Genomic DNA, 25,844 nt, shown 5'->3' with positions numbered 1-25,844 from the left:
TGAAGTTTAAGTAGTGAGAGTGCAAGCAGTGCAGGAAAATATCAAACTTGGTTTCCCATGTTGTAAAAGAACCAAGTACATTTTTTCTTACAGTGTCAAGATCACCTTATCCTTGTGTTGGCCCATCGACTTTTTCTTTTGATATGTGGATGTATTCAAGATGTTCAAGTGTTCCTACACACTGATGTCTACAACTATCAGCTGTATTTGTGTGGTGCTTTATTCTACTAGTGCTGGTCATTTTGTCTCAAAAGCAACTTGAAAAGCCACCACTTTTCACATTGATATATAATTTAAAGTTTAGATGAACAAGACATTCTTGAATCAACAGTAAGGATGTTGGGATTAACTGGTTTTGCCATAACTGCTGTTACACAACATCACGGTTTCATAACTATAAGAAACGTAGAATCTATGATGTCCTTATTCCTGCAGTTACCCTTTGAAAATGAATTTCAGGAGTCACGTTTTTTGTGTGTGGCGAAATCTCCTCTTGCGAGTCACGTAATTCGTGTGTACAACGTTTTGTTATGTATTTGGAGAGTTGTGCCACTCACCTAAAGTGTTGAGAGGAGCTGAAACATGTCAGAGGGAGGTGACACTCAAGCCTTATATCCGCCAATAAAGCGCAGTAAATCGGCAGTGTGGGAGCATTTTTGATATCTAAAAAATAACCGGGGAGATGATGTCAAAGATTGATAACAAATCTGTGAAGCGTGCCATCGAAAAGTGAAGGCAAAGGGGTTCAACACTTTGAATATGTTCAATCATATATAAGATATTATTTTGAAAACCATGAAAAAATAGGCAGTATTTTCTGCTCTGAAAGGCTGGGAACGCTGCAGGCTCTTTTAATTGTAGCACTACAGCTGATGCTCCATTTAGCAGTTTCACTGGAATTGTATGGTCCAGGGTTACTCACACATTCATTTATATGTGGAAGCGCGCCACAATCAAAACATCTGCTGCCACAAATAGATTTTCTATTTTTGGAGCTGGACTGTACATTAGGAGTGCTGTTTAAATACATATACCGTTCAGCAGTGGCACTGGCAGGATTATATTTAATATAGTACGCACAGGAACTACCAGCCCACTTGTAGGGTACCTTTAACATGTAGGTTCCCACGCACGGACATAAGTAGTCTACTCAGTGAGCGAGCAAGAGAATAACATTAACGTTACTTAGCCTACCACATGCATTTTAAAGACAAGACCTGACAACAACAGCCAACAAAATAATAGCTATAAATAACTGAACAGCATTCACTTATTTATAGCACCACACTGCTGGAGCGCAGAGTACCCTCTTGACACAGATAGAGCAGCAGAACGTCAGGCGCAGTAAGGCTCAATCCCAATTCCACCCCTTTGCCCTCCCCCTTAGCCCTACCCCTTAGTTTTGCGTGTTCACGTGAGGGGAAGGGGTATGCCAATTCTCCTGTGGATCGAGGGCGAGTGCCAAGGGCTAGGGCCAAATAGCCCTTAAAACGAAGATTTTCCCGGACCACACTAGCAACCAAGGGGTACGTGGAATTTTCCCACAATTAACCCTATGGGCCCGAACGACGCATATTGCGTCCAAATTCACACCTGTTCTTCTCTATTGATTTTCTCCGCGACCGTGCTTCATAGCGAGAAGCCACGCATATCACGTGAAACAGCAGAATCATAGCTTTCCGACAAGACCAATGTCCAGTGTTTTCACAGCGAAAAAAAATGATAAAGTTACACTAAAATCATGAATAACAGAGCTTTCATGCAGCTTTGCACACACATTACTCTTGGATGGATTACTCGCGAATGCAGGCTTGCACAGAAATGCCACGCATATCACATGAAAGTGCAGGAGCATAGCTTTCCAGTGATACCACACACATCATTGTACTGTCATCCCATCACACTGTAAATACAGACTGATTGTTTACAAAATAAAAACCTGATGAATTTCTTTACGATCCATTATACAGATCTTGTTATCAGTCACTTCATATAGTGAGGAATATCGTATCTTACCACGTCTTAGGCTTGCATGTGTTTCTCCCTGTCTATCCACATTTGTAGTCCGGCTTTCAAGATACAAATATCTCCATATTGACCAGTTGACACTCCATCAAACTTTGTATGACAAGACCAGCCACTTCAACTTTGCGCACCCAGCCAACTGTAGCCTAATTATGCATGCATGGCAGGGCCGTAGTCACCATATACATTGAGGGGGACACGTGCCCCCCCACCAACAACAACAAACTTTGTTTGCTGCAAACAAAGTGGCAAATATTATCTTGGAGGACATCATTGCACTTGGTTGACTATTTTTCTATGATCTTAGATGTAAATATTGCATGTTTCTTTCAGATAAAACACATTTCTGACTTGTGAATGAGTCAATGGAATTTCTTGCAATAATGAAAAAATACTGGCAATCATGTCCGCCTGGCACAAACCACATGTTTTGGACAACTGTGAAGTGACAGAATGTCCCAGCATCATGGTTCTTATATTGCCAGATTCCAGAGAGTCTCCCCTCTTCATATATGGCAGAATATGTCTTTTTCCAACTTGCTATGCCGAGATACATGTAAAAATGTAAGAATTTAGTCACACGGATTTGTTTTGTTTTTTTTCATTGATATAAAAATTAATATAAAATACAGGCACATAGGAGGACATGAAATGATGGCAAATCTGGTTAGCCCAGATTGTCCTGAAAAAAAAAAAGATATAGCATGTGCATTTAGCCTTTATAATGACTGTGATATGAGCTTAAAAGTAAAGGCAGTAAAAATACCCCAAAAACGCCTAGGGCCCATAGGGTTAAAATGGCGTAACGAGCAGCCAAAGCGAGCTATAAATGTATACATGAATGTTTACACATGTTTAGGTAAGCTCGTTAGCTAACGTTAGCGTTGATTAGCTCGGTTAATCCATACATACCAAAAACTGGTCCATCAGCACTTACATGCGTCGAAGATATCTTCTCCTCCTTTGATTTCTGCGACTTGTGGACAGCCGCAGAAATAACACTAAAACCCATGCAATGGACATTACAACGTTTGCAGACGGCATTTTGAATGTTTGTAATAAACACTTGTCACCTCTGTTGACGTAGCAGCCAGCTAGCGACAACGTTTGATGACGTAGCGGTAATCGAGTGCTGTCCCATTTCTTAGGGGAATATCTTCACCCCTAGCCCTTCGCACTCCGTTTTGAGGGGCAAGGGCTAGACAAAGGGGAAGGGGTAAAAATGAGAATTGGGATGAGCCTAAAAGTAAAACTAAACTATTCATTCTACTGGGTCAGTACGTGGTCTAACTTGCCTCTGCAGCAGCTGCTCCTCTCTGTTGATCTGATCTGATTAGCTCTGAACAGATCAACAGTTCAGTTATTTACCCCGTGACTCACAAAATTCTGCTTCGCCTGTGTCAGTGCATAGACCCACAAAGACTAAAAACGAATTTAGAGATGAGACATAGAATGATATAAAGGGACACACAGGCATTTAAAAGAAAGAAATTAATGATTCTAGTAGTCTAACTCCACAATTTAAGCCAGCATGGTGGTGTAGTGGTTAGCATTGTTGCCTCACAGCAAGAGGGTTCAGGGTGAGGGAGCCCCTCTGTGTTTGCATGTTCTCCCCATGTCAGCGTGGGTTTTCTCTGGGTGCTCCAGCTTCCTCCCACAGTCCAAAGACATGCAGCTTAATTTGGTGACTCAAGATTGTCCGTAGGTGTGAATTTGAGTGTGAATGGTTGTCTGTCTCTATGTGTCAGCCCTGTGGTAGTCTGGCGACCTGTCCAGGGTGAACCCTGCCTCTCGCCTAATGTCAGCTGGGATAGACTCCAGACCCTTGCGACCCCTGACAGGATGAGCAGTTACAGGGAAAAAAAATTAAGAATGACTCCACATTTAAGTACTATAGATTTCCCAGTCTTTTAACTTTTTCAACAAGTGTTTTCTGACATGTATAATGTGTTTAGATGTAAATCTCAGATTTAACTTTACCCTGACATTAAGTCTGCTATTAGTGTCAATAATTTGTGATATTACCTCTGAAAATAACTGTGATATTGTAATCTCATATTGTGACATCCCCAATAAACAGATTCTCATCCAGATAGAGCTGAGTTATAGCAAAATGATTTGTTTTGCCTCAGTATCGCAGTGGCAGATCATTAAAACTTGACAGCCAACACAGACACAAACATGTTGAAACTATCAGCACGCTGCAGCTCTTTGCCAGCGGTGAGAGGTCATCAAAATGATGTTTGAACTAGAGAAAAGGTATCAGAGTTGCCAGGGGAGCTCGTGTAGAAGCCTGCGATGTATTTGTAATCAAATAACCTGGAAAAAAGCTCCGGCTAATGAAGTGTAATACCACTGGGCTCATTCTGACGCTCATTTGCATGCAGAACGCAACCATCATGATGTGAAACCCAGCTCCTCCAGCACACCGGCCAATACCACACCATCTGGTTCTAATAATGATATAATGAATTAGAAACGTTACACACACCAGCTTTAAAGTTAATTAGCAGCGCTTCAATCGTGGTGAGGAAACAAAAACATATATATTTGCAAAAGATACAGATATTTGAGTTTGACAGTGAAGATAATGTGGGTGAAATATGGAAACTGTGGGATAATTGGGTATTATGCCTGGTGTATTTCTTTTTTATCCAGTGCCTATACTGCAGCATGGTTCCACACCAGTGGTATTTCTTCTCTGTGTAAAAGACTAGTGCTGAACTGAACTTTGGCTCTATGGTTCAGTGCTCTGTAGTCTGCTGTTCAGCTGCTGATATGAGTAACAGTTCCCTACTCCCCTCCTCTCTCTGTTTCGCTCTCTTTTCCTCTCCGTACTCTGGTTTGGTGGCAGTAGGAAACGCTGCAGCTTCAGAGTTCCTCTCCTCTCCTTGCTTTGCTTCCTCTTCACTCTCCCCTCTACTTTCCTGACTCCTCTCCTCACTTTCTATCCCTCACTGTTCCTAGCTCTCATTTTAACCTCTCCTTTCATCTCGTCCTCTCCTCATCTGCCATCTTCTCATCTCTCTCTTACCCCTACTCACTTCACCTCCCTCTCATCCCCTCCCACTCATCCTCTTGACTCCTTTCTTCTCCTATCCTCCCCTCTGCCTCAGGATTAGGGTGTAACTCTCCACTGTCGTCTATATATCCGCCTGGCCTACTTCAGTATTTTTGGACACTACATAGTGCTCACTGCCAGCACTGCCACTGTGGGAGAGACATGCATTATTAAAACCTCACTCAGTAGCTCTCTCCGGTGTTCCCTTGTTCTCCCTTTTGTTTCTGGTTTGCGTCTCTGTCCGCTGGTGAGCATGTGTCTGTGGGTGTGTTGCTCGTGTCTGCTTCCAGTGCATCTGTCTCCTTGTTTGCATCCATTTCTGCCAAGTCAGAGAACACAGGCAGACGTCACATTCGTGTGGCTCCCATGACTTGCAATGATTTGGCATTTTTGAGCTTGGAGATGTTCCTTTCTTGTTCCCCTTTTATTGCAAACTTGACTTCTCTCTCATGTTTCACCCCACCGTGTCTCCTCAGAAGCAGGAGCTGTTGCTGAGAGCCTCAGTCAACTGTCTAAGCTCCCTGCTGGGCTTCCTTCAGAGACAGAGTCCCAATACAGGTACCAGATAGAGAGACAGCTTGGGATTGAGCTAATGACCATTATCAGTACATGGGCATATGTAGAGAGAGACATGAAAGAGAGTGTGTATGTGTGCAGGTATTCTTAGCTGTTATTCCTTCTCCTAATATCTTCACTGCATGTTTGTTTAGTGTTTAACATGCTTGCTGTATATCATTAGTTTTCAGTAATTGCACCAGGAGAAACAGAGTGAAATTAAACAGAATTGATTTGAATTAGGCATCCTGACTTGTAATTTTTCTCCCCTTGGGTTTGTTTTCTGTGTCTGTGTGTTAGCAAAGTTTGTGGTGTGTCAGCCATGGACTCGATTCCTCCTCTACTGCCTGCTCAGCTCAGAAGAGAGCTGCCGTCTGCACCCTGCCATTCTCAGACTCAACACAATTGTAAGAGGCTTTACACACTCACACACTATCAACTCAAATCAAGTATAATTTCTTGGGCATGGTCCTGAGCAGTGATAAATATTTCATATTAAATTCATAAAAAGTTAATGAAGGTAATAAAAACATTAAAGTGTTAGAAGTATTTGAATCACAGGAGTAATGAGAGTGAATATTTACAGTGTTAGCATGCTGACACGGTACAACACATGGAAATTAAAGAAACATTATTACTGTATTTCGTGTTGTGTGAACTGAGGCTCTCAACACTTTTCATTTATTATTCAGTGGAATCGGGAGGAACTGCTGGTCAGCAACATTGAACCGCCTGTCACATTCAGACACCACTTTGGGTTTGTCTTACGGGGGGACACCCCACGTGAAAGCAGTACTTCATGCACTGGTGAATTTTAAGTCCTAAGTTTATGTCCTATTGTGCTTCCATAACACATAATTTTCAGACTAGTGGAAAGAAAACGTCCAAAATACACATTTATGTATTTTAGCTCAGATTTGTGTACTTGAAATGTATTCAGAAAGCATATGTTGAATTAGATGTTGGCACATACTTTCAGAAAACTTGAAATACAAAAAATTATTGTTTTAATGTAAGTAATCGACTGGGGAAGTCTCGTGGTGATATCTATTTGTTGAAGGTTTAACCCTATTCACCTAGGGTGTCTCCCCTTATATTTGGGGATTGATGTGCACCTTTGCCACATTTATTTTCCAATTATTTATGTATTTGTTTTGAACGTTTTAGAAACACCCTCAAACAAGTACATAGACAGTTAAGACAAAATAAAATCACAATAGTAATACTTAATGGGGAGAAAATAACACATAAGCCAGCTAGGTGGATGGTCAGAGATCCATAAGGGGTTCCCATGTTCTCAGAAAGACCTACCCCTTATTTTTTAAAATGTAAGTGCATTGTTCAAGTTGCACTTTTTTGCTATGTATGATAAAATGCCAATCCTCTTAACAGACGCAGGGTCTAGCGTCCTGCTCAGTTCCATACCAAAGAGGTATCGTGCTGGCGAAATGTCAGATGGAATCCTCAAGACCTTAACAGCCAGATTGTGCACCTCTTTTCAAAAATGAGTTTCTGCATTCCCAGAAAACACGAATGACTGACCCTGTACGTGTTTCACATCTGTGACATTTAGAGGATGAGCTAGGATATATCTAACTCAGACGTAGTGGGGTAAGATACATCCTGTGCATACATTTATAGTTCTGTTCAATTATTTTGTAACAAGACAATGAAGAGAAGACATTCTGACGTATACTTTCCCACTGATCATCAGTAAACTCACAACCCAAATCTTTCTGCCATACAGTCTTCAGGAGAGTCAAGGAGGAACTATGATGTTCTATCAGCACTATAGATTAGAGAATTTTTTCTTTTTAATGATGTGGAGCTCATAGAATTTCCTCCATTTTTGGCAGCCCCCAAGGAGAGCCATCCTGCTCATTTGAGACTAATAATGAAGTTATGAATTTGTAGGTATTCATAACCTTTGCCACATTTTAAAATCTTTAATATCACATTACTGCACGATGCCCTGTAGCTCAGTGCATAGAGCGGGTGTCCCATGTACTAAGGCAATGTCCTCTCCCTCTCTATCTCCCCCCTTCACACTTTCATACTGTCCTATCAAATGTAGGCAAAAAGCCAAAAAATAATCTTAAAATATCACATCGCTTCAAAAGGATAACAGCTTTATTGCTGCATTAATCTTCTACTGTACTTCCCATGACCATTTTTATGTCAAGGTCTCACCCTGTGTTACGTTTGATTCGGGAAGCAAGTTTTGTTTTCTCGCATGCCTCTGCTGAACAAAGAATCTGAAAACAGATTTGGAGTATGGGGGGGAGGGCGTATTTTACAACAGCAAACTGTATCAAACATCCATTTACAAACTCTCACACAACTCGTGCAGTATAATTCAAGTCTCATTTATCCAGTCGTGTGCTCAGTACTTCTCAAACACATGCACGTTTCCCTAAATGTTTCTGTATTCAGTCTCAGGAAAGGATGAGTAGTGCACCTGCGCTGTTTATTCAGAAGTGTTTTTAATACTAAGGTTGCGTACTGAGCATACAGCCGGATAAATTAGACTCTGGAATACACTGCCCAAGCTGTGTGAGAGTTTGTAAACAGATGGTTTGATATAGGGTTGCTGTTGTGAAAGGCAGACCCCTATGACTTTAATTCATCAAAAATGTTCTGTTTTTTGATTCTTTGTCCACAGAGAAGGCAACACAGGATTAGTATTGATATACACATGATCATTTGTAGGATGAAGTATTCCTTAATGATTGCATTTGTGCATGACTGTGCACATGTATCTGTACATCTCTGTGTTGTGTCCTCTGCAGCTCCTGCAGCACGGCAGTACGGCGATGATGTGGGAGCCTGACCTGCTCCAGGTGATGGAGGCAGTGGAGAGGAGGGGGGTGAAGGAGCTCAGCAAGGAAGCAGCACAGGCCCTCGGGCTGCTCCTCACACAGGTACACCAGTTCATAGTGTGCACACACATGCACACTGACACACGCACAGATCAAATAATGTAGGACACACTTTGAAACCATTTTGTGGATTCTCACAGCAATAGGATTTTAGCACACTTACTCGTGAATATCTAAATTCCTTGAATGAATTAATTAGAAAAGAAATCAAGTTCATAGAAAGTTCAGTATCAGTCGGGTTCACAGTGTTTGTACTACTTTGAATATTTTTATTTATTTACTGTGAAGAACAGCGCAGGCAGAAAAACAGATACAGCAGGGGAAATGTGGACGAGGAAGACCAGTTTGTTTATGCAAATAAAGTAGCAACATTTCGCATCAGTAGCCACAGTGTGGGACTCTATCATACCTTACATAGCAGTGAGAGGGAAATGTTCAACTGAGCGCTCTAGTCTAATGATGCAGTCAGAAAGAGTGGTCCAGAGTGTAAGGGAAGAGGTCACCAGTTAGGTTTGAGAGGTAGTGGAGCTCAGGTGTAGCTCTGGGAGCCTCGGCCTGCTCTAAGCCTGTTATCTGGGACTCTGCACCTGCCTCAGACTCATCTCACATGAGCAGCCTTGCACTTTGCCCTTTCCAAACCACTCGTCTATAGGGATGGGAACTGTAACTTGGATCCAAATTGGAACTGAATAGAAAAAGGCAAGTACTGGGTGCCTGTTAGAAAATAAAATCGGTGCTGCTTATCGGTTCCTGGTGCTCCTTCTAGACCAGTAGTTCTCAACCTACAGTTCCAGGGACTGTTAGGGGTCATTTTGGGATTTCAAAGGTTCCCCAAAGGAAGGAAGTTTATTTCCCCTATTAAATTCACCAGAGAAGTGAGCTCAGTGTGAGAAAAGCCCCGTTTCCTCTGAGCAGTACGGTACAGTTCAGTTCTGTACGCTATTTTCTGTTTCCACTATGAAAAGTTGTGGATGGTACCAATGGAACCGTTCTGTCCCGTCCCCATGTTTGGTCCCCCCTCTGTTGGGGTACCTAGCACACAGATCTGGTACTAAAAGGTGGAGCTGTGAACACTGCAGTCTGATTGGTCAGTAGAGGATGGTCACTGCTCAGGGCTGAGTTGTGTCTGGTTTTGAGGCTCATGTAACCACTGTTCATACTGTGGAGAGTTTTATTAGTAAACTGTAACTATAAAATGAAAAGATGTTTTGCTGCCTCTCACAGCAGCTGAAAAAATAACTTCATTCACTGGGCCAACTGCCGGGCGACTTTTACGGTGGAACGTTAACTTGTAATGTTACTCAGTGTATGAGGTGACGACGTGAATCCATCAACACACATTAAATTTAAATTTCACTGTGACAACTTTGACCATTACTTTAGTTTTCATTTTCTCTCTTGGATGACATACACTTTTAGTAATGAGTGGATCTTCAAGCTTTTAAGAATATATATTAATTTCGACCAGCTTTTGTGAACTGCATATATCCCAAACCTCACTCAGAGGAAAGAAAGTGTTGCAGAGCATTGTTCCTGTGGGCTCCAGCAACACTAAACCCCTGACCTTGCCTTAGAAGGAGTAAATGCACAAATCCATAATTTTTAAATATCCCATGGAGAGAGACTCTCACTGCAGCCTGTTTTATTTTATTCTGAAAATGTCAGCATGCAGCCTCGTTCTGTGGACGATAAACAAGGTGCAGACTGATAAAGGAGGAAATACAGCGATTGCTGGACGGAGCAGTGAGTGACAACAACCCCGCCCACGTGAAAGAGTACTGTTTGTGGTGGAAATGCAAAGCAGACCTAGGGTCTAGGTACCATGTCTGAAGGGTTACTTTGGTTTCCAAAGGTACCATACTGAAAGTGTTTGGTGGAAATGGGGCTTAAGAGTCATGTAATTTTTTCATTTCATTTTTATCTTTATTTCTTGTACAGGGACAATGTACATTAATGAAATTTTAAAAATAAAATGTAAATGCACCCAATTGTAGCCAAAAGGCTTATTTCCATTGGCCAGAAGGAACACGGCTAAGTGACCTGGTAAAAAAAAACTAAGCATTTTTTGAAAATGACAAGATTGTTCCAGTTTAGAAGCCTGTATTTATCGAGTATTGTGCAATGATGAAAGGATCGTGATATTTTTATCCAGAACTTTGAGAGCTTGTTTATATAAGGATATGACTGGATTTAGAGTAGTGGAGTACGCAGTGGCCCAGGTTGGTAAACAGTAATTAATATGAGATATTATGAGACAGAACATGTACATGTTTGCAGCTTCTGTAGACATATGATTTCTGAGATGTGTGTAAATTTGAGAATTTTGCTGACTTACTGACTGAGTGAAGTTTAAAGGCGAGATTACTGTCCAACATAATACCAAGATATTTGTATTCGTTTACAATTTGAATTCTCTGTCCTGAAATAAAAACATCAGGTTCTGTGTGTGATTTGTTTGTTTTGGCAAAAAACATAGCAACAGTTTTAATATAAGCGACTATTCAGATTATAGGTTTCACTTCCTCCACAGTTATGTCTTCAAGTGTAGGTGACAACTATAGAATTCTGCTCTTAATCATAGCAACCAAAATCTTTTCAGATGGAGGTCCCTGAAATGAAATCTTTTCAAATGGAGGTCTGTGACCACGCTGCACATTTTGTTTTCATTTAAAGTAGTGAGCACACAAGTCTGGGTAATGGAGTGTGCCATGGGCCACAGATTTTCTTGTTTTGCTCAGTTGCTACGGCACACAGAAGATCAGTCATCTTTCTCAGCCCGGTTGTATGTTTTTCTCAGAGGTTCAGTGATTAATCTTTTGAGTTTCAACTGGCATGTTTTAGGATTCACCCCGATTTAATCTATGAGATAAAAAGCCTGCCTGTATGTCTTTGCGTGCCACTCTTTAGTCACATTCCTGGGACTGTGAAACAGACACAGTGGTGATACTAGACTCTGGAGGGCCCCAGGCAAAGAAGTCCATCAGTGGAGTGAATGAAAAAAGAATAAATAGATCATTATTTAATCATAATATTAATAAAAGGAACCCAATTAAACTGTGTGAAACTGTTAGAATCCAAACGATACCCAGCCCTGCTCTTCCACTCCTGTTATTGTATCATTAAATGTCTGGCACCCTGATATACACAAAGCAAAGAGTTACTGCTGTGTAGTAGTGCTCGCCATTGGCATTACAGTAACTCAGTAACCCCAGCTATTAGTTGTACATATCCTCTGGCATCTGGAATTATTGGTTGTGTCGGCACTAATGACTCTTCATCTGTGTTGTCACAGAAACTGGAGACTGAATTTAAAATCCTCATTTACACTTGTATTGACACAGACATGCATCGTTATTGTGTCTGGACACTACACAATGTTGGGTTGTACTATTAATCACATGTCAGGCAGAGGGGATACTGTTGAGCTATTGGGAAACATATACAGGTGGAGATGTACTTGCCTGAGAAAACATTAGCTGTTAACTCGGACCAGCTTGTTTCTGACCGTAAATGGAAAATTTAAAAGATTAAAGTCAACCCTGCGATAGAAATGATAACATAAAAGCTTCTGGTATATTTGACTCTGGACTTTGGATCATTGATAAATAGTTATCCTGGTAAAAACAAAATTTGACAAATGATTTTGATACTTTTATGTGTTCATATAGCCTTAGCTCGTGTCTTAATGTCCATTCTTTCTTTTTCCATTCTTTTTCTCTTTTCTGTCTTTCTTTTTAAATCGATTATTTCAAACACAGCCCTTGGTCTACTCCTGACTTGGCAGTGTAAGGCGAGGAATAGAACCTGTGTGCGGACCAAGATGCACATGGGACCCAAATGGCTACTTTGCATTTAGGCACTCAAGGAATAATTGCATAACTGCGGTGAGAGCTGCCAAGTCAGGATGCTATTTGAACTTACCGTCCAAACTCTGGATGCCAGTGAAATCTAAGAATAAAGTCCCCACCCCTTCTCCTCCTCATATTGAATCTGATGACTGTAAAGCTTTAAGACAGAACGATATCTGTTCAGCTCTCTGTAGACATTTTTGTTGCTGCTGGCCATTTGTTTGAAGATGATTGCACACAGTCTCCTCTTGCAAATACAAAGCGTGTGCATCCTGTCTCTGTAGTCTATCCAGCCTTTCACTGCTGATGTTGGCTGTAAACCCTTCTGCCTATAGATATTAAATGTAAGTGTCAGTCTAAAGACCTCTACAGGTTGGTGAATTATTTATTAAAAGGGTGTATATACTGTAGGTTATTCTGCACTGTTCTGTAGTCAGAGTGCATATCCATCAAAGATTAACTTTGATCTTACTCAGCAAAATAAGAAAGTTTAAAAAAGTGACACTGAAACTTGGATCCTTGCACTAAACGGTCAGGCAAATTGCATTTTGAGATTAGAAAAATACCATCATGTGGTTGTGACGCTTGGGCTTATGTTGTTTAGGGATAATGGATGCAACATACAGCCGATGTAGTCAGGCGAGCACTGCTGTTTATTATTTAGTGAGCTGCCAAATAATAAAAGTTAAACAGATACAAGCTCTCTGCTTAACAGGTAAATACAAAATGTCCTAGTCTTAGTCCTACATAGTCAATATATCTACATGTGGTGCACGAGATAACGAATGAATGAAAAAATAACAGCCCTCATACGAGTTCACGTTATCTATTCACACCAAAATTCTCCAACAGCAAAGTTAACCATCACACAAATTAACATTACACAGAAAGACACAGAGGCGGACTGCTCAGATTAAATCACAGCCCCCTCTGGCATTTTCACGAGGCAGCTTTTATCAGCTGGAGCGATAGATCCGACAGTCTTGTGATTGGTGGCTAGAACCCACGCAGGAAAAGGCGAGGATCAACTGGAGAACACTGGGGCACAAACACAAGTGGGAGGTCTGGAGGCAGAGCCCAGTGGGAAATCCCTCCAGAGGAGGTGGTGACGAATTTGCCCAGAATGAAGCATAATACAAAGCAGTCACCAGAAGACCGTAACAGTGTTTTTACAGCCATGACAACAGAGTCTCAAGGTTCACACGTTCTCAGTGGTGTATTCAGAAATGAGTATTGTGCAGTGAAGTTTATTTGAGTAGAACAAAAATGATAAAATACCTGCGGTTTGTTGTAGATAACACTGCTGATAAAGATTCACAACACGTCTCCAGTTCATCTATCTCCTCTATCTAAATAAAGCCAAAATGTCCGAAGCTAGTCTTCACAGTAGAAATCTTTGCGGTATTGAGTCCCTGCCGTCTGACCGATCGCGACCACACCGATTGGCACACACATCTGTTAATCATGACGTTAAACCCCCTTTTTATACCATCAAATAAAAAAATTATTTGATGTATACTTTCAGGTTTTAGTTGGCCCATTTCCCATCCGCTAACATGGAGGGACAGAGTTTATGATCTATACTGAAGCCAGTCACCAGGGGGCGACAGAGATGTGTTGGCTTCACTTTTGGGTCGCTGTCATGTTGTCCATCTGTATTATACAGTCTATAACCTTAAACACTTATATGATCATTTTGGTAACACTTTCTATGAAGACCATATCTATAATGTACTATGAGGGCATTTATAGTGAATCATTATGCATTTATAGTGCTCTACAACTCCACCCATAAACACACACAATGCGTCCTGATGCACTATATCAACAGTCATAAAACATTATAGATGTGACTTATAATGAATTATAAGTGTCAAGTGTCTAACCACTGTAGGGGCTACTTGCAAGCTTATGTTAGCTACTGGAATGTTTTCTAGTAGCCTATGAGCTAACTGTACATTTCAGCTGAAGCCTGCTAGCTTCAAAAGTCAGATCATGTAACCGTTTATAAGCTTGAAATCTTCAGCTGAAATGCACATTTAGCTTCTGGCTATTGCAATCATTCCAATAGCTAAAGTTAGCTTACAAGCTGCCTTGTTTGAAATGGGGAAAGTGGTTAGTTAGCTAGCTAGCTAGCTAGCTGTAGCGTATAGCATACTCACTGGGGATTTCGAGGACTGCAATAGTTTCTGTCCGCTTTTTTTTTCCTTCTGTGACAAAAAACTCTCTGACTCCATGTCACATGTCTTTAGATGTGAGAGGGTGTCAGACTTCAAAGTATTCTTGTGTTTAGTAGGCATTAATCACTTACAATGCAGCACAGATTCCTTGAAATACATGAAAATGCATTACACTTTTCTCAACACCAACACTGAAATATTATGATGAAGCATGAATTATAATAGATGCATCAACATGTACGTCACTTTACTTAACACATACAGTGATCATAATGCATTATAAGCCCGATTGGTGATCAGTCAACATCTAGTTTATAACTAGTCAAGAGCATCCATAAGACACTTGACATTTCTAATTTATTATAAATCACATCCATAATGTTTTATGACTGTTGACATAGTGCATCAGGAAGCATTGTGTGTGTTTGAGTGTAGTCGTAGAGCATTATAAATGCATTATAATTAACTATGAATACCCTCTTAACACAATATAGATATGGTCTTCATAGAGTGTTACCATGATTTTTAGTTTCCATTTGTGACAGTGGAATATTGTTGCACTGTTAATATGCAAATACTAGCTTTAGAAATGTAGGACACCCACCGAAAGTGCAAACAAAAAAGATGTTGATGAGAGAAAATGTAAATGAGTGTTTATGAATCGTAAAGGTGAATTGAGCAGATCGACTGATGAAAACAACTTTGATTTTTGCTCCGCTCAGTTGTGATCACAGCGCTCACGTGGCACAAGCTTCTGACATAGTATCGTTCATCAAATCACACAGATTATTCCCAGGAGAAATATGGTATTGTATGAACTGGCTTCAAATGCATGATGCATTCCCTGGGAATATTTACTTTCAGCATAAGTTGAACATGATGAACTATGTCCTTGTTGTTACCCTTGTTAGCTTTGCAGTGATTGCATAAAGCCCATCTGGGTTTTCTTTCAGACACTATAAAACACAGAAGGAGTAGCAGCCACATCAGATTGCTTAGCTTGAATTTGGCATCATATATAGGACCAGAAATGCATTTAGTATTCTGAATGTAGCTCAGAATCAGAGGAGTGACAGAATGATGGCACAAACTGCAGTTCCCAGTGCAGCGTGTGCCAGGGAATCATAAACTGTGTGAATGTGTGCGCAAGTGTCTGTTTGTGTGTGTGTGTGTGTGTGTGTGTGTGTGTGTGTGTGTGTGTGTGGAGACATCGAGGCAGTTTAGGGGAGGTAGGGTTCAATGTGACAGACACACTTTTCTTAACAGTCTCAAGACACTATGAGTTTTCTCACCTGTCATCTCCTCCGCTCCAATCTGTCACACTACACACACTAACATTTGCACACATTGAACTTTGTTCATAGGTTCTGTTGATCTGCCTGTGGACTGAAGTACAATCCCAGTTTGTGAGGAAGCTCTCTGTGCACATTTGTCAGTGATCTGGTATCATATTACTGTCTTGCTTCCTCCCCATGAGTCGTGACATAACTGTCAACTGAGTGTGTGTTAATACATTCTGTGTGCAGACACTATTAGCATGTATGCACACAGCATAAGTAAGCGTGTATGTGTATCAATTTATCCTCATACAACAGTTTGTATGATATGCAGTGAATTAGCGTACCCCAAATGGCATCGTCACGTTACATACTTAAAGTTATCAGATTAAGCTAAAGTCACATAGGTTAGGTTTATGCAAGTAAAGTCACTTAGATTGGGTTTAAGAAAAGAAACAAAGTTGGGTGCAATGTACTCAACGTAAAGTTACGTAGGTAAGGTTTAGGCAAGTAAGGTTACGTAGATCTGGTTTAGAAAAAAGGAACATGGTTGGGCAGCGTCATATTTCATACGTAAAATAAAGTTGCAATCTTAACGTGAAGTTACGTAGGTTAGGTTTAGTAAGAGAAATATGGTTGGGAGTTGTCACATTACGTACACTTAACGTAAAGTCATGTAGATTGGGTTTAGTAAAAGAAACATGGTTGGACGTCATCAAGTTATGTACTTAATACAAAATTATGTACTCAACATAAAGTTCAGTAGGTTAGGCAACTTAAGTTACGTAGATAAGTTTTAGCAAAAGAAGCATGGTTGGTTGTCATCACATTACATACACAATGTAAAGTTTCATAGGTTAGATTTAGGCAAGTAAAGTCACGTAGGTTAGGTGTAGGAAAAGACATGGTTGGGCGTCATCACATTACATACTTAACATAAAAATTGCGTACTTCAGGTTAAGTAGGTTAGGTTAGGCAGTAAAGTTACGTAGATAAGGTTAAGTGAAAGAAACATGGTTGTTTGACATTACGCTATGTACTTAATGTAAATTTACTTAGGTTAGGTTTAGACATATAAAGTTACATAGGTAAGGTTTAGGAAAAGAAACATGGTTGGGCGTCAATACGTTAAATACTTAATGTAAAGTTACATACATAATGGAAATTTACCTAGGTTAAGCTTAGGCAAGTAAAGCCAAGTAGATAAGGTTTAGCCAAAGAAACATGGTTTTTGTCGTCACATTACATACTCAATGTAAAAGTTAGATCTAGGCAAGTAACATTACGTAGGTTAGGTTTAGAAAAAGAAACATGGTTTGGCCTCATCACATTGAGTACTTAACATAAAATTACGTACTTAATGCTGAGTTAAATAAGTTAGGCTAGGCAGTAAATTTACGTAGATAGGGTTTTAGCAAAAGAAACATGGTTGGTTGTCATTACGTTATTTACTTAACTTTAAGTTACTTAGGTTTAGACATGTCAAGTTACATAGGTTAGGTTTAGGAAATGAAACATGGTTTGGCATTGTCATGTTAAATACTCAACGGAAAGTTACATACTTTACGGAAAGTTTTGTAGGTTAGGCTAAGGCAAGTAAAGTTACACAGAAACATGGTACATGGTGACGACCTAACTAAAAAAATAATTTAAAGTTCACTTGGTTTCACACAGGCCACCTGGGGAAGTGTCCTGTGTTTGTTTGACCCCCTCCACCGCCCCAACCTTCATGGACTTTCGCTTGTTAAACTACTTCCTTATTTATTCCCATCAGCACATTGGTCACATGATCGCAGCCTTCAGTATGACATGGGTTATATTCAAATTGTGGTTTATTGCTTTTCATAGATATGCATACTAGCAGTGCATGAGAACTGGCTGACGTGTTTATATGCATCATTTTGCTTTTGCAGCTTTGGCCCGTGGCTATTTAAGTTCTGACTCAGACTACTTCTCCATTTGCTTTCCATTCTGCCCTTTCCTTCACCCGCGTATTGCTCAAAATATCATCCTCTAGAGTTACTTGATGGGAACTGCTGTCAAATAAAACAGCTCTAAGTTTGATGACATTATTCACTTGTGTATGAAGATCCATCAGTTCCTCTCTCTTGAAACTTCTCAAAGTTCCAGATCTTTATGCCTCTGCGCTGCCAACAGCCACGAGCAGAGGCATTATGTTTTCCAGTCATACGTCTGTGTGTCCCCTTCTCGTGAACACAATATCTCATGATCACCTTGAGGAAATGTTTTCAAATTTGGCACAAATGTCCACTTGGACTCCAGGATAAACTGATTAGATTTTAGTGTTCAGAAGTCAGGGGCACTGTGACTGAAAGCCCATCCTATTCTCGTGAACTTGATATATCAAGAACGCGGGAATTTCGTGAGTCGAAGATTATCAGTCAGACCCCTCAGTCAGCTGAGATTCTTTAAATCAAGCGATTGTGTTTTTTTTGTTTGTTTGTTTGTTTTTTTCAGTTAGTGTGCAGTGTACTTCTGGAAGGATTAGGTACCCAGATTTAGCAGCAGAGTGAGTGCTCTTCGCTTTCATACTGCTCTTTGGGCGCAGGCAGCTGCAGACCCAGGGTGAGTCTTGAGTGAGACGGCGGCAGCAGCTTGGAGCTCTGAGATAATGTTATCTTCTGCCATGTTATTATGAGTGGTGAATTTACAGCTCACAGCAACTTAATACTGTACAATCTATGGCTTTTGTTTGGTATCTAGTGTCTGCAAAAAATGATGCAAACTTCCAGTCCCTTGTTAGCATAGCTAGCATGCATTAGCTCAGAGGGCTAACCTGGCTCATTTAATATATTATGTGAATATCTCCCACTAAACTCTATTCAAACACTCAAACTTCATATGGAAAAGAAGGAACAGATCATCAAATAATTATATTGAACAGCCACATCGGATTCAGCTGACATCATTCTGAGTTGGGTACAGCTGTAGAATGTCATTACGTCCGACAAAATCGTTCACTTGGACTCAAGGATGAATTGGTTAGAATTCAGTGGTCAAAGGTCAAGGTTACTGTGACCCCACAAAACACTTAGTTGGCCATTACTCAAGATTTCATATGCTTATTGATAATAAAAAAGTAAAGATGAAGATTAAAAGTGAGACATTTTATATCCAAAAGGACAAAGGTCAGGTTAACTGTGACATCATAATTACCTGCAAAAACATTTTTTCTGACCATTATTCAACATCATTACCCCGTTGTAGAGAGATGTGGTAGGATACTGAGCTGAGTGCTGCAGGGATGAGGTTTTTTTGTAGTCTGACACAGAAGTTAGCATCACCTTGGTCCCCTTTACAAAAAGCCAGTGGGTGGTGGAGGCATAAAAATGCAAGGCGGTAATTCTAGCTTTCTTCCTTCCCTGGTGCTGAGAATGATGATTATGGCGATCATGAAGGAGAAGATAATCATTTGATGACAGTATAAGAGATCTTGGTGCTTTAATGGCAATACTTGGGCTGCTCTAGCTCACAACTATGTTCTGCTAATATGGTTGTAACTCTGCCGTGTTGCCTGTCACAGCTGAAATAAATAGTTTTGTTTTTGCAGTAGAAGCTTCCTGTCATGCTTATTTATTTAGCACTCTGCAAATCCCAGGTGTGTGCGTTTGAGAGTGTGTCTGTGTGAACCTCCCTCTGAAGAATTTGCCTTTTGTCAGCTTGCCAATGTATTTCATTTTTTAAGTGGTATAGTTTTCAGAAAATGTCATCAGCCAGGTAGGAATAAAAGCCTGCAGCTTGTTTCCTCTGATTCAGACATTTTACTTTGTTTTTTCCTACTTTATGTTTTTCTTCTCATCTCCCTCTTCACTGCCTATTAACCTTTAGTCCCAATATTGGCATTATGTCCTGTGCTATTTCTCTTAATTTCTCCATTCTCCTTTATGTTGTCATCCCTCCCACATTATGCTGCTTGTCTGTCCTGCTCTGTCTCTCCTCTTGGGCTGGGTATCATTTAAAAAGCCCTTACAGTGATACCAATACCACTAGAGTACTTCATTTGATACCCTTAATGTGAATTAAGTGGCGTGTAATATAGCTATACTTTGGACGCTTTGGTGGCGTCTTGGCATGCTGAACTCTGAACGCTCTGTCAATATAGCACCTGACTTCACCTCACTACAGACTGTATGGGTTGTAGCTCCAGCTGCGGAAGTCTGAACTCCACGCCTTAGACAGTTAAGAGATCTGCCCTACTGCACACACACAATGACAGAGCTAACTGCTAGCATCACACAGCTAACATTACCTAACAGTCATTGACAGCTTTAACAACGATTTGAGCCGTTTCAGTGTCAGTGTTAGATTGTTGGGACCATTTAACAGCTTGTGTTGGATGATAGTCACTGCTGCTGTGTTAGCTTAGAAAGTTTGCTGATCTGGTGGGGAGTCAGGACAGTCTGGGATTAGACCCACAGCACAAAAAGGATTGAATGCGAGTTTGACTAGAGACCATAGACTGTATGTAAAAATAGATGACATGTCTCTACTTCCTCATATTGTACAAAAATGAAGCCAAAATATCCTGGATATGGCTGCTGCCATCTTGTGCTGGTGAAATCATTTGGAGCCAGAGTCTGCACAGTAGCAGTCTCTGGCAATATCCTATCCAACCAATCATGAGCAACACCATCAATAGCGAGATACCGATTGGTGCAGCTGTCAGTTATGACAGTTGTTCCCCTCTTTTTAACGTCATATTATCTTAGAACCAGGGTTCATGACTTGTACTGTACCAGGGGGCGATCACAATGTTTTGGCTTCAGTTTTGGGTAGCTGTCATGTCACCCATCTTTATATACAGTCTGTGCTGGAGACAGTTTGATACTACCTGGCACTGGGTTATTTCGGTCAATACCCAAAACGTATCCGGTACCAATACCTTAAAATACTCAACCTTCTTTTGCTTGTCCAGATCCAGAGCAGTGTCCTGCAACTCACAGGGGAGCACAAGCAGAGAGTGAGGAGTATGCTGGAGTCCCTCAGCCTGCAGACGCCAGCTGAGAGCTGCAGCCCCAGTCTGCCTAGCAACGTCTTGTATCCCTCACCTGAAGTGAAACGCACTCATCAACACCTGACACCTGCACGAAACACATGCAGGCTGATGCTGTATTTAAAATCGCACCAATTTCACACCCTACAAAAACTTCAAACATGCCTCTGTGTGAATCTGACAAGCTGCAACACATACACACGCTCTCTGAGCACACTATGAAGGATACCTGTACTGTATTTCAGACATCAGCAGAGCATCTTCATTGATTTTCTCCAGCAATTTATTGAATGTGTTGTGCTTTTCACTTAATCTCTTTGAAAGTGTGTTGTACAACACAGGGTTGTTACTGTATTTCAGTCAGTAGTACTTAAAGGCTCCGTGCATCTGTTGTGCTGATTGACTCTCTCACTCTCATACACACATACACACCCACCCATTCTTCCTTTCACTCTCCCACACACTCTCATCGAATCGTCCGTCTGCTAAGCTTGATATTAGCTTTAACAGCTACTGTCTTATAATGCAATACTGTCAGATTACGTTAATAGTTAAGGAATACTCCATTAACAAGAGACACACTGTTCGCTGTGATTGAAGCAGGAGCTTGATAGAAAATACACATATTTTATGTTTACAGTTCTGTAGTGGTGACGTATATCGGTTTTATGAGCCTCAGGTCACCTCTGCCTCTGGCCTTAGTGATCAAAGTGCTTTTTAATCCTCACGTTGCTTCACTTTTCAGTTATTTTGTGCATATTGTGATGACCGTTCATGTTTGTATATAGAGTCATTGATCATTTTGATAATCATCTCAGTCTTTGAATAGCAAGATTAGACAGTCAGCTACCCTAGCTGACTAATAAAATCAAGAAAAGTACTGTCAAGTTTATGAGAAGGGCGGTCTGCTCTGCAGTGCTTTACTGCTCGCCATTGCAAGACGGTGTATGTCAGCCAATTTAATATTTTTGTCAGCTTTTCCAAGCACCAATTTAAAAAAGAACCACAGCGACCTAAAGTAAGCTAAGCTCTGAAAATCAGCCTAACACTGGTGTTACACTGAGTGACTAACATTAGCTAACAGATGTCTTCTAAGACCACTTCATACAAAAATAAACGCTAAATACTGTTGACATCATGTAGGTTACGAAACTAACTGAGAAAAGTGTTGTCTGTTTACTTCCCGTCAGCACTGTGTGTCAAGTTTCTCTAGTCATGAATATGTAATTAACAATAAGCATTACATTTTGGTCAGGTACCTATTACAATTTTTAAAGTTTAGAGGGTTTAGGAGTTCAGAACATTATGACTGAAGTGTATGATGAGCATTCCCATAAGCAATTACGTCTCAGTTATTGTTATTGCAGCATTGTTTGGGTTGATACCATTTGTTACACAGCTGTGTTGCTGAATTTAAGCATTTTTTACCACGTGATAATTGATAAAAATGGTCAAAAACCCCTCTAAAATACCACATTAAGACACCAAGACCTCAAGGACGACCACAGAAAAATCCATGCTGTAATTCAGAGTCAAAATCTTTTGAAATTTTCGGTGTATATTGTCAGTACAGCTATGAAAGCCAGCCAATGCTCAGGAGCACTAGTTTGTGGCTGTAAAGCTTCATGAGGCTGCGAGTATCCTAGAGGTCACTATAGGTCACTTGATACAGTGATGCTCATTTCAAAGAAATGGTCTCGCCACAAAGAAATGGCTGCTTTGGGAGCTAACATCATTACACGTCAATAAAATCCATAAGGGTCTCAGCATTCCAGTCATACCCAGTACTGCTTCCTGACATACTAGCATGACGTTCCTGGTACCATTGGATTCCTTTGGTCACTCAGTGTAGCACCAGCATTAGCCTGATTTTCAGAGCTTCGTTAACATTAGATCACTATGGCTCTTTTTTTACATGTGGTGCTTCAAAAAGCTCCCAAAAATATTAAATTGACTGACGCACACTGTCTTGCAAAAGTGAGCAGCAAAGCTCAGGTAAGCTGATCGCCCTCCTCATAAACTTGATAATGCTTTTCTTCATTTTAGTAGGTAGTTTGGCAGGCTGATCGGCTAACCTCACAGTTAAAATGATCAAAAACACTATTTACAACAATCGACAATAAATACTATTAACAGTACGTACTAAGCTATCTGTAAAGAAGCGAAGGTAAGATTTCTGTAGTGTTGACAGGAGGTAAACAAACATGAAATTTGTAAAACGACATACGTCACACTACACTGTGCAAGTAGAGGATACATACATTCAAGTGACACCCTATAGTTTCTGTTAAGATTGTTCACTTTCAGATATAAACTCTTGTAGACACTTAACACACTTTATGCTTCATTCCTCCTTAACTTTTGTCCTCAGGTGTGTTGGAGACGTCCTCATCTGTCTGTCTGACTTTACACTGAAAGCCGGCTGATGCAAACTGATATTATTACACCATCGATTGGGCTGTTTGTTCTATTGTTCATTTATTGTTGCACAACTTTAATTCCTATATGTGTAGCGTGTTTTCTGTTCTGCTCTTAAAGCAGCGCTGCAGACATTCGACAGTGTCAATTCACTAAAAAAAATGTACTGAATAGAGTTTAAAGTAATTTATTTTTACAAGCTTTGTTAAAGAAAAGTTTGATTAAAAGTTATCTTTACTCTTTAAAATATCAAAAACATTTGTGTCTTTATTACAGGCTCACATCTGTACTTATGCTACTTTTTGTAGAATATAATACAATTAAATGCAGGATATCAGGGTTGTCTCTACTTTAGGATTTTGTACACCACTTAAAGGACACAATTATGCATAAAACCTCACATGGCCTTTTTTATGTTCTATTAGAATTTTACAACTGCAGAGTCACAGAAGTGGTCAAGGTGAAACCTGCCATTACTGTAGCCATTTATTATTTGGAGAGTGTCGTCTTTGCTGTGAAGTCACTAACAGGGAAGAGCACAAAAGTGAAAAGGACACGTTTGACTTTATAGAAATTATTCATGAGACACATGAAAATGAAAAACGATCCACAGGAGTAATTGACCTGGTCATAGCAGCGATTATCTTCATCACACAGCTCTGCTCTTTTTTTGCTTTGATATGCCCAGGCAGAAAGTTTTGTCCTTGTGAGGGTCGCAGTTGGAAATGACCCAGGACTGGACAAACTGGTTTCCCATGAGGACCCTCACAAAGCTGCTGTGTCACAGATTGTGACCACGCCTACAGGCCGCTGGTGTTTGACAGTGAATGTGAGGTGGGCAAAGACTTGCTGCTCAGGGGTGCAGCTGCTCGGAGATGTCAGCATTGGGCAGAAACTTTCTGATTAACTTTTCAGTGGAGGATATTTTTTCAAACCTTAATTTAATCAGGTAAGTCCCTCTGAGAGCTCATTTTCAAGCGAAACCACAGTACATAAATCAAGAAGACATAAAACAATTTAAAATGTACAATATCAATCATAATAAATACAAGTATAGAAAAAAATTATTTAAAAAAAAGTCAAAAATCAAAGTAAAAAATTTCTGAATCGATCCATTGGTCCCATAGTATCAAGTATCATTGTGCACTGCAATTCATTCAGGTGTGAATAAGCTAACATGAGTCTCTCCCAGATTAATGACAGTTCCAGAAACCCGCAGCACTAACAAGTCCTGTGAGCGTGTGTTATGTGATCCAACTCTTCAGCCATTAAATGACGACAGACACGAGGGCAATTTCTGAACAAGACCTTTATTAATAGAGAATGCTCTCTTCTAATGAAAAGAGAAGGCCAACCCACTTTTTGATAAAGAATAAAGTGATAAGTGCCTGTCTCCAGTTTATGGGCTGAATGGCAGACAGCAGTTAGAGAGTGGATGTTGCAACATGTCTGTAAATAACGTCACTATAATCCAGCACTGAGAGACAGACTGCCTTCACATGTTTTCTCAAAGATTTAAATCGTAGTTGACTATAATGTCTACTGAGGATGTCTCGATTAGAGTTCAGGTGTTCCAGGAAGAAAGTAAATGTAAATGTACTACTACACCTATTTATTTCTCAGATGGTGACTCAGACAGGAGAAGTGATAAGGGGTTCCTTTCTGACCATGTGCACAGCTAATACACAGATCATTCAAAAAGTAAGCATTAAAAATGATCAAGTCACTACTAGGAGTTACACTGGAATTTTGCAAATCTTGCCAAAAGCAGCAGTAAAATGCTGTGGTTAAAAACTGATCCCTCAACATATAATATAAGGACGTAAAAGGTATGGGAAATCTACCAGATGGAGCAAATGTCATTCTCCTTGAGAATATTAAAGGTCCAGAGTGTAGGATTTAGAGGCATTTAATGGCAGAAATTGTATGTTTGTTTTCATTAGTTTCTAATCACATGAATGTAAGTATCCTGTTTTCTTTACCTTAGAATAAGCTGTTATATCTACATAGATACATATGTCCTGTTGTTCTACAGTAGCCCAGAATGGACAATCCAAACACTGGCTCTAGATAGGTCCATTTGCATTTTCGCATCGGTCGTCTTAATTCTCTTACATGCTTGGCACGCAGGAGAAGTTACAGTTCTGCAACCTCACTGCTAGATGCCACTAAATCCTACACACCAGACCTTTAAAAGACAGAGCCTTGCCATGGTTATATATTAATACAGTCATATGACTGCTTCAACACACTCCAAACTTTATCTTCCCAGCTCATCTAATCTCCTGAACACACTCATACTGCAACACACATTCACACACAACTGCCTCTCTAACCGTTAGGATCAATACTTAAAGCTTTTTCTTTTTTTTGTAATTATTTATTATCCATTCATTTTCTTGACTGCTTATTCTGTTAGGGGTCACGGGTGTGCTGGAGCCTATCCCAGCTGACACTGGGTGAGAGGCAGGGTACACCCCGGACAGGTCACCAGACTATCACAGGGCTGACACATAGAGACAGACAACCATTCACACTCACATTCACACCTACGGACAATTTAGAGTCACCAGTTAACCTGCATGTC

The 25,844-nt window shown here is 40.3% G+C and overlaps 1 protein-coding gene across 1 annotated transcript in view; it reads left to right on the top strand.

Moving 5' to 3' along the window:
* Positions 1-23,405, top strand: part of mei1 (meiotic double-stranded break formation protein 1) — a 102,790-nt gene extending 79,385 nt beyond the window's left edge. Inside the window, 5 exon segments of the mRNA XM_078161465.1 lie at positions 5,563-5,644; positions 5,942-6,048; positions 8,431-8,562; positions 20,762-20,883; positions 23,211-23,405. Coding sequence (XP_078017591.1) covers positions 5,563-5,644; positions 5,942-6,048; positions 8,431-8,562; positions 20,762-20,883; positions 23,211-23,265 — 498 coding nt within the window. The 3' untranslated portion in view covers positions 23,266-23,405.
* Positions 23,406-25,844: the final 2,439 nt, after the last annotated feature.

This window comes from Epinephelus lanceolatus, chromosome 18 (assembly GCF_041903045.1).
Source record: "Epinephelus lanceolatus isolate andai-2023 chromosome 18, ASM4190304v1, whole genome shotgun sequence".
NCBI classification, from domain to species: Eukaryota; Metazoa; Chordata; class Actinopteri; order Perciformes; family Serranidae; genus Epinephelus; species Epinephelus lanceolatus.
The sequence above is the reverse complement of the archived record's forward strand: the minus strand, read 5'-3'. Positions and strand labels throughout refer to the sequence as shown.